This window comes from Xylaria bambusicola (assembly GCF_022495145.1).
Source record: "Xylaria bambusicola strain CBS 139988 unplaced genomic scaffold F5B22scaffold_4, whole genome shotgun sequence".
NCBI lineage: Eukaryota > Fungi > Ascomycota > Sordariomycetes > Xylariales > Xylariaceae > Xylaria > Xylaria bambusicola.
This window is the reverse complement of record NW_025953557.1, coordinates 1,332,579-1,340,950: the sequence shown is the minus strand read 5'-3', so window position 1 is coordinate 1,340,950 and position 8,372 is coordinate 1,332,579. Positions and strand designations below refer to the sequence as shown.

The 8,372-nt window shown below is 50.3% G+C and overlaps 1 protein-coding gene across 1 annotated transcript; it reads right to left on the bottom strand.

Moving 5' to 3' along the window:
• Window positions 1-601: 601 nt before the first annotated feature.
• Window positions 602-2,496, bottom strand: F5B22DRAFT_642679 (uncharacterized protein; the record flags this gene model as incomplete). Its single annotated transcript, XM_047978159.1, has 2 exons — window positions 602-1,729; window positions 1,789-2,496. The coding sequence occupies 2 exons, from the start codon at window positions 2,494-2,496 to the stop codon at window positions 602-604; spliced, it is 1,836 nt and encodes a 611-aa protein (XP_047835033.1).
• Window positions 2,497-8,372: the final 5,876 nt, after the last annotated feature.

Below are 8,372 nucleotides of genomic sequence, written 5' to 3'. Positions count from 1 at the left end.
GTTTGCCTGAAACCTCAATTTTCTAACCACCACCGCCATGTCTTTTACCCTCTTCAACGGATTTCATTTCATTTCCAACAGGTGCTTGCCATCTTGTAGATAACACACGGTCTGGCCGCGTTAGGCAAAGAGCACATGTTTTGGAAACAAGCGCGAAAAGCAAAAGTGCAGGCGTGGGATCCAACGCCAGCTCATAGGGATTGCTTGATAAAAAGATTCGTTCCGACGTAGCATTTTGTTGAAGGAATGTCACGGCCTCAAGACCTCAGTATTAAAACCTCGATTTCGTTTGCGCCCTTCCAAAAACCAAGCTTATAACGCCGATGCCAAAGGGAAATAAGTCTAATTCTGCTCTCCATCTCAAGATGGCGCCACAAGGCCATCGTATGTAATCATGTGTCAGTGAGGAAATTGTGAGCCAGTGCCAGCTTCAGCCGCCATTCTTGGCTCTGAGCTGGCTTGAATCTTCGTCAAAACCAGTCCATGCGACGCATCTGCCTCCAAAGGCGTACGGCGGGGCACAAGTGTTCTTGCCAGACATTGACAATAATCTAGACATCGCTCTACCTATGGCGCTAGAGCGATCATGGCTTGATTTAGCCTACCGCTTCCGTTTCTTATTTTTATCCATCGTGACTGTTGGCACTGCGATAGGCGCGGCAGGCAAAAGAATGGGTGCCGCCGGGACGTCCACTGATTTGATAGGTACGCCCATGTGGCGCCCATAACGTCCCTTCCGTCCATTGCCTTCATCCTCACTGATGCATTGGTCGGCGCTCAGGCCGGCATCCCGACAACGACCGCACGGCCGTTGACGGTCACATCCCTTCTTGCTCTTTCGGCATCGCTGACAACGGGGTTTTGTTGACAAATCCGGCTGTTCCTCGTCGCCAGGTTGACCTGACATTGCTGAAGCAATGGAGGGTTTGCGCGAATGGTTGGGCAAAGATGCAGGCGACATAGGACCGGCAGCTATGCTGTTGGATTTTTTCGGCTTCGCAACAGTCGTCTTAGGTGTCTTTGTCGCCTTGGGCTTACTAGTTTTGGCGCTAGATACTCGAGGCTTCCCAAGATTTTGAGACTTTGCCTTGGCATCGCCATCCTGTAGGCCATGAATCTCCCCAGCGCCAACCTCTAGATCAGCATTGCTTGCACCTGTATCCCTATTGTTGTGCTGCGGTATAAAATGACTGTCCGTTGTTGGATGGGTCTTGTTCATTGCACCATTCTTGTCTAGCTTTTGGCGACGAGCGGGTGGAAGCTCGTCGTCGTCGTCGTCGCTACCACTATCGCTTGTCGCACCAGTGGAGGAAGCAACCTCTGCTTTACCACTGAAGGTGTCATCTAGAGTCGAAGCAGATGTCCTGCCATGAGAAACGTTTGACATGTCGCCCAGTCTCATAAGCTGGATTGCGACATCCTTATCCTCTTCAGATACGCAACTGCCAATGGTGGGATCGGGGGTTGGAAGGATGCCAGAACCGTGGTTTGGATAGCCTATGCTGCCCCGGTGGCGTCTTGAGTCAGAAACAGGGGTTGCAAACATGCCCTGTTGACCATAGCCGTTGTGAGTTTGGGGAGATTGGAGTGGCTGAGGGTTTGTGAAGGGGTTTTGGCCTGGGTAGGGGAAAGGCATTGACGGTCGCTGGTGCTCCACACGACGAGCTGGAGACACCGATGGGTTTGAAGTGGCTGCAGGCATCTGGGGCGGCGCAAACAACGGCAGTTCCTAGATGTAATGATGATTAGGAAATCGATTTTGAGTGAGACGGGTGGTACATGGCTTACGGAGCTTTCAAATTTGGCGCGCTTCCGACGACCGCCTTCGACGATGTTTTCAACGCTGATGTCAGTGTTACCGATGTGATCCTTTGCTTTGCTAGAAACGGACCCAGCGGCACCATCGCCACTACTGTATCCGTTGGCACTATCATCATAACTGGAGCTAGGATTCTTGGTCGAACGAGAGCGCCCCTTTTTCCCAGCTGGATTCGTACTGACAGATGTGCTTCGCCGACCACCGGTTCCGTTAGGAGAAGGACTGCGCCTCCGTGATGTCCTTGAGCCTGGTCTTGAAATATGGTGGCCCATCTGATGGCCCGTATATTCTAGCGACGGCGGCTGGAACGCGGCAGAGTTGAACGGACCAGCCGGCGAAGAAGAATCCTCAATAACTCTGACGTAAACCACCATGTTGTTGCTGAAGTTCTCGTATCTCGCGATCAAGGTATTGCTCCGATCGTCCTCAAAACTGATACCCGCAACGCCATGGTATAAGCCGTAGAAGTTCTTGACTGTAGAGATGATAGATTCTGTGTCATCATGTGGGAATATTTGAACACGCAATGGGAGTCGTGCTCGATATTGGGGAGATTGAGGGAAGAGAAGCTCGAATTGGACGTGCTTGGGGGCTACGGGTTGCCGAGGGGAGACACTTCCGCTATGTGAACTCGCAGAGGCGCCTGCATATGGCTCAATGGGTGATCCAGACGCCATCTTACCCCCCTGATGTATTGATGATGTACTAAGGGTAATCTTAGTAGCAGAGTAGGTCTGGTGAATGTTATGGTGAGAAGCGCCCGCAGCAGGTTGGGTGTTGGTTGATTGCGGATGGAATGATGAGGGCTTGAGCGTGAGGAGGTTGGACACGTCCATCACCTAGTTGGATAGACCGTCAATCGTTTTCTCTGCAGAGTTTGGTGGCTCTCAAATTCAATAGCTTTCAAAAGCGACCGATTATACTGTCGGGTTTGTGGTCTAGAGGTGAAGGGTGAAGGGCGAAGGGCGAGGGGAGGGCAAGGGCAAGGGCGGTCAAACCCCGGTCGCAAGACTGCGAAGGAGTATAGATATTCGAAAACTTGACAACGTCGCCTCATGTACCTATTAAGAGTTCAAAGTTAGCTGGGTATTTTAAGTAACAGGAAAAAGAGAGGAAATGGATGGGCATTGAGTGTAGACAGTTCTACTCGTCGTAGGCGACCATGGTTGGTATGGGAAGTAGCATTCTGTGGCACGCCCATGGTACCATTGTGCCGAGGCGATTTTGCAGAGCGATGGGGAAGAAGGCGGTCCCCATTGGAACGGACATCGGATCGCGTATGGTGGCAGACTCTGAAAAACTTACCGAGACACAGAGAAGATGGTGTTGTCGTGTTAGAGACGCATGAACTCGACCTTGATTCTTGGTGCCCCCGAGTCGGCCTACGAGAGAAGCGGCTTAGCACGAAGAGTGCGAAAAGGAGCAGGCTTGCCAGATAGACCGGCGATGTGGATGACGATGAGGGCGTAGATGAGGCAGGACGACTTACGGCAGCAATGGAAGTGGTTAGATAGGCGGTTTGGTCGAGGAATCAGGCTCGTGTGAAAGAGGAGGTAGAAGAGAGGGCGAGGTTTTGCACAGTACTGGGTGAGTCTCAAAAAGGCCCGCCCACACAGTTAGTGAACCTGGGAAGTCGTGGGTGCACGTACCCGTGGAAGTGTGCCATTCCTACCGCCTGTAGGCACCTAACCTGCCTGTAGCGTCCCCCCTACTGTGCACATCACAACCACTAAAGGAGCTACTAGCACTGCGTCACATATGATATTGCCTACATAGGTACCTACCTACCTAGGTACTTACATGCTACCTAGGTAGTATACTTACCTGCTTGCGGTTTGGGAAGTACCATAGTACCCAGCCTGCACAAATTGCCAAATGAATACACGAAATGAGCATGTGGAAAGGGTCAATTCGTGGGGTTTAATGAGCTATCCAGCCATTGGCAACATCATCTGTCGTTCTGTTTGAGCGTCCCTATGTGATTATTCATGGCTGGGGAACTCGAGCATAGGTAGTAAGTAGGCATTTTGCACTTTCTCCTCTTTCAACGGGGCGACATACATACCTAGGTACTTATATAGTACATACCTAGGTAGTAAGTTAGACTTGGGAGCATGCATAAGGGCCCACGGATTGTTGAAGTTTCCCAACATTCCAGCACGTCACCGATGCTCAATACTTGATATTTGGTCACTACTAATCGAATTGGCTTCAGGTGCCTTGGGCAAAGTCAAGACAGCCACACTGCGTATTTACTACCGTATTCCCCTAGATAGCAAGGCCAAAGAGAAACCCTCACTGGAGGGGCACTTGCTCATCTATACCTAATACATAGGTACCTTATCTCAATTGTATTCGGGGTATCTATCTAGGCGGCAGGAGACACGGTACGCATGGTGTTTATTGTATCTCCGTCAGACATATGCAACACTTGACATCAAACTAGGTACTCAAACCTACCTTATGTACCTAGGGAAGGGAAAAGCTTGTTCCCAATTACACCGCACTCAGCGTGTCTCGATGACAGACAGGACTTACTTCCTCCGAGGGTACGAGGTAGGCATGCCGCGCAAGGATGGTTCGTACTGTAGCTATGTGTCGCCGTGTCTTTGAAAGCCGGTGAAGACGTCTGTCTGCATACCTCCCAACTGGTGCCAAAAGGTCTACTCGGTCCGTGTGGTGTGTTGTTCTCTTGTTACAGCCAGTCACGGCTGGGAGAAATGTCCGCTTGGTTGCGTTCAGAATGGAGGCCCAAGCGACTTTGCTGCTGTGGTGGACTGCACCTGGACGAATTGGATCTGCGACTGGCCAAAACTTACTATGCTCGAGTGTGACCCGGCGGTCCCTATCGGGTCTTCGCTGCTATTCGATATAGTAGGGACCTTTGAGGACCGGCTCAACCAACTTGGAAGCGTCTAACCCAAGGTTAGGTAGACAGTTAGCGACTGCGCTGGCCACCCTCGAACTCGCCCTTTCCGACACCAGTTGGCTCTGCGCCCGGCGCCCAATCTTTCCAGGGCTCGCTCGTTAGTGTACCGTAGATCTCGTGGTTGATTATGCCCTTGGCATTATCCCACCTCAAAGTAGGTAGGTGGCATCCTATACCTACATGTAGGTAGGGTCGGTCGGCTCTGGTAGGCAGATTTACTTGTCACCCGAAGCGGTTGACTGTGACCAACCGGCTTTTAGTGGGACAGGCGCTGGCGCAATTCCAGCCGGGATACAATGTGCGTGGATACATACCGCTCCGGTCGCATTGCCATTCCTTTACTCAGTACTAAGTATGTAATGTCATTGATGTAGGTATGTCGCCTGCTCGCCACCCCGAACTAGAGCGTCCCTTTTGGCTAGGTAGCGATAGAGATGTCCTGCACAACTGCGCAACTGCGCAATACGATGATGAACACGCCATCATCTTGCGCCGCCGTCATTGTGGAGAAAGGGTGCGACAGGGGGGGACTTGCGACTGCGGGCTGAGCAGCGCACTACCTACTTACACAACAACAATTGCCCACACCATAGCATATTGTACCTACAGTCTCTGCTGCTATTATTATGTACGGGGTATTTCGAGGGCAAATCCTACGCGCGAAACTTGTCATGTCAGTGATAGTCAGCAAGCGTGTTTCCCGCTTTGAATCTGGCGCTGGAGAGCGTCTCGCCCGCTGCGAATGCCAAGCAGGTCGCAAAACTTGGGCTATCAGGTGCCGCTATGCTGGTTTGCTAACGTAGCTTGCATGGTCACAGCGAACTTGGTGGACGGGCGAGACGGGGATCTCAGGTCATTCAAGTGGCCAAGCCAACGGCCGATCCAGCCAATAGCGCCGGCATATGCGCCAACTTGTCAGAACAAGGGTGCCTGTCCTCACCGTTGACTGCAGCTGGGTAGCTTGGTGTGCAAGCAACGTGCTGCAGAACCATAAGGATGAACTCCTCTTGCGCTTGATGAGATCAATGAGGTGAACAGCACTATTTCTGTAGGTAACCTGGATACGGGCCGTCATCTATTGAATGACTAGTCAGCTATACTAAAAAGGAACGGGCATGTCAAACCTCCATGGGAGAGTCTGATGACTGCCGCCAAAGGCTACTATCGTCATCATGGACCAGGACTCTAACCAGAGTAGGTATCATCTATACACACCATACACACAGAAGAAAGATCGGCATTTATGCTTCCATGTACCTTGTGTTTCATTGTGCTCGTAGAGCCACACCATCTCGGCAATAAGGAATTGCAATAAGCTGAGCACCAGAATGAAGAGCCCAACACTCGCTAGGTTTAGAATGAGACCCTGTATTCCTGGGCCAGATTTCGAGGGAGGAAAGTAATTGTGGCAAGCCGCGTTCAAGGCGCTCAAAGACGATGGAGGAAAAGCCAAGCCCGTTATGGGATAAGGTCGTGCGAGTGTGGAGCAAGAACCGGCGGAAACAGTCTTATTGAGGGAAAGGCAGAGAATATGGATGTAAGATGCGCTGGCCGAGTTTGACTCGCATCAAATCAAGCCCCCAGAAAGGCCCTGTTCTAACAGAGCAAAGCCCCATCCTCTCGGAACACGCTGGCAGAAGGGCTGGCAAGCTGGCGAGCGCATAGCATCCTGGATTGCGCTCTGCGAATCACATGGCTCCAATGCATTATTTGTTTGTTTTCGCATGCGCGATTGAGGATGACTCGCCAGGTTAGGCCGCTAGGGACACGCGCGCCCTCAAGTGGAAAACAAACAGAGGGAAGAAAGACAAGGGCAAGCAAGCTAGGAGAGGCCGCGGCCAGCTTGTTGTTTCGAACCAACCTTTGTGGCAGGTCGTGGAAGAATGCTCTGCTCTCTTCTCTTGACCGCTTAACTTACTACAGAGAGTAAGTGTATCTCTGTACCTAGCTTCTGTAGTAAGAAGCTTTGGTCCAATGGAAAACACCTTGCGCCTTCATGTGCGAATTCATAGGTAGATGCACTACTTATCTGCTCTATTGTACACCACACCTATACGTATATATACTTCGTACTTGCGCAGCTCCCTTGGAGTTGTTTCCTAGAGCTCACTCATCCTACCGGGGTATATTTGCGACACGAATCTGGAAGGGCCTACTACCCGTGAAGTAAAGGGTGCCAGGTAAGGCGCTGGTGTAGAGACCTTGACCGCCTCCCATTGGCGCAAGTTGCTGTTAATGATGCGGTAACCAGGTGGGGAGGTAATATGGTGGATTTGTTTCCAAAGTTTTCTGCTCGTCGCCATGACTTACCTGACGGCCGGCATGGGCGATAGATGACTGTCACTAAGTACTATGGCTATATCTCACCAGATTACGCAGCCAATCCTTTGGATAAAACACAACCGGTGGCGGCCGACCTCTTGACCAGGAAAGTTTCATTCTGGCATCGATTCGTCGATTGTGACACCCGGTAATTTTAATATTTTCCCAGAGAGCAAGACATATATACCTACGAACAAGCCATCCACCCTCAGTTCGAGTTTGCGCGCTTATATACCATGTGTGGCTCTTGAATTATACAACCAGGGAGTCTGCAGTGGGTTCATGTTATGAATGTGGGCGGAGAGTGCCGATGATGCTTGAGTAAATGGGCTCTTATCGCTTCATAGCCACTACCTATTCGTGCCACACTGAAGTAATATATATGTCTAGCCGACAATCCGGGCACTGGTTTCCGAGGTGTCGCATTAATTGAAAAACACACACTTTGGGAAGCAAATTATGTGATTCCCTTTTGGACGTGTCACTTGTCTCGCACTACCTCGATATAAAGCGCGAGGTTGTATACTGTCACCAGCTAGAATGAAATTGCAGCAATTCACATCCGCTACAAGATATGTTGTCTTTTCAAGCGCCTCTCCCAAACTGTGGCTCGTCTCATTTCATCGATCTTACCGTGCATCGGGTGATCGCTGCTTGTGCGTGATTTAACGGAGAGAACGAGAACGGGCATTTACAGACAGTAGCGCAATAGGTTGCCTGACGCTCTCACATATCTAAATCGAATGAATTGGCTATGGCTTGTAGACTCTGCAATGAATCATTGCGCATTGTGTGGAAAGCCAGTTTAGGGCGCTAGCCTAGGAAATCCAAGGTCACGTGTTTTCGGGTCATGCTCGTGATGCGATCTCTCGAAGTGTCGCGTCTCTAGGAATAAATATGCGGTAGATGACAAAACTACTAAAGTAAGAGATTGAGTGATTCTGTTTTTCCCTGGACCTGGAATAATGTCTATGAGTACTCAGTGCTCAAGACTGATGTTTCCGTATTGGATATCAACTAATGTTTGCTGGATAATTGGATTTGTTGCGATTTGTTGCCTGAATGGAAGACGCGATGGGCTATTCTCAACTACGTCATTGGAGAGGCTGTAAGATGTCCGTGTCCTTGAGTGTGGCGCGGGGAGATGGGGCTGAACTGTACACTCGCATGTACTAGGTAGGTATTTGGGGGGGGGGGGGGGGGGGGGGTTTAAAAAAAAAAAAAGAAATTTTTTAAAATTAACACCCCGGGGGTATTTTTAAGGGGTTTTTATCAAAATTATGAAAATTTAATTTATTTTTT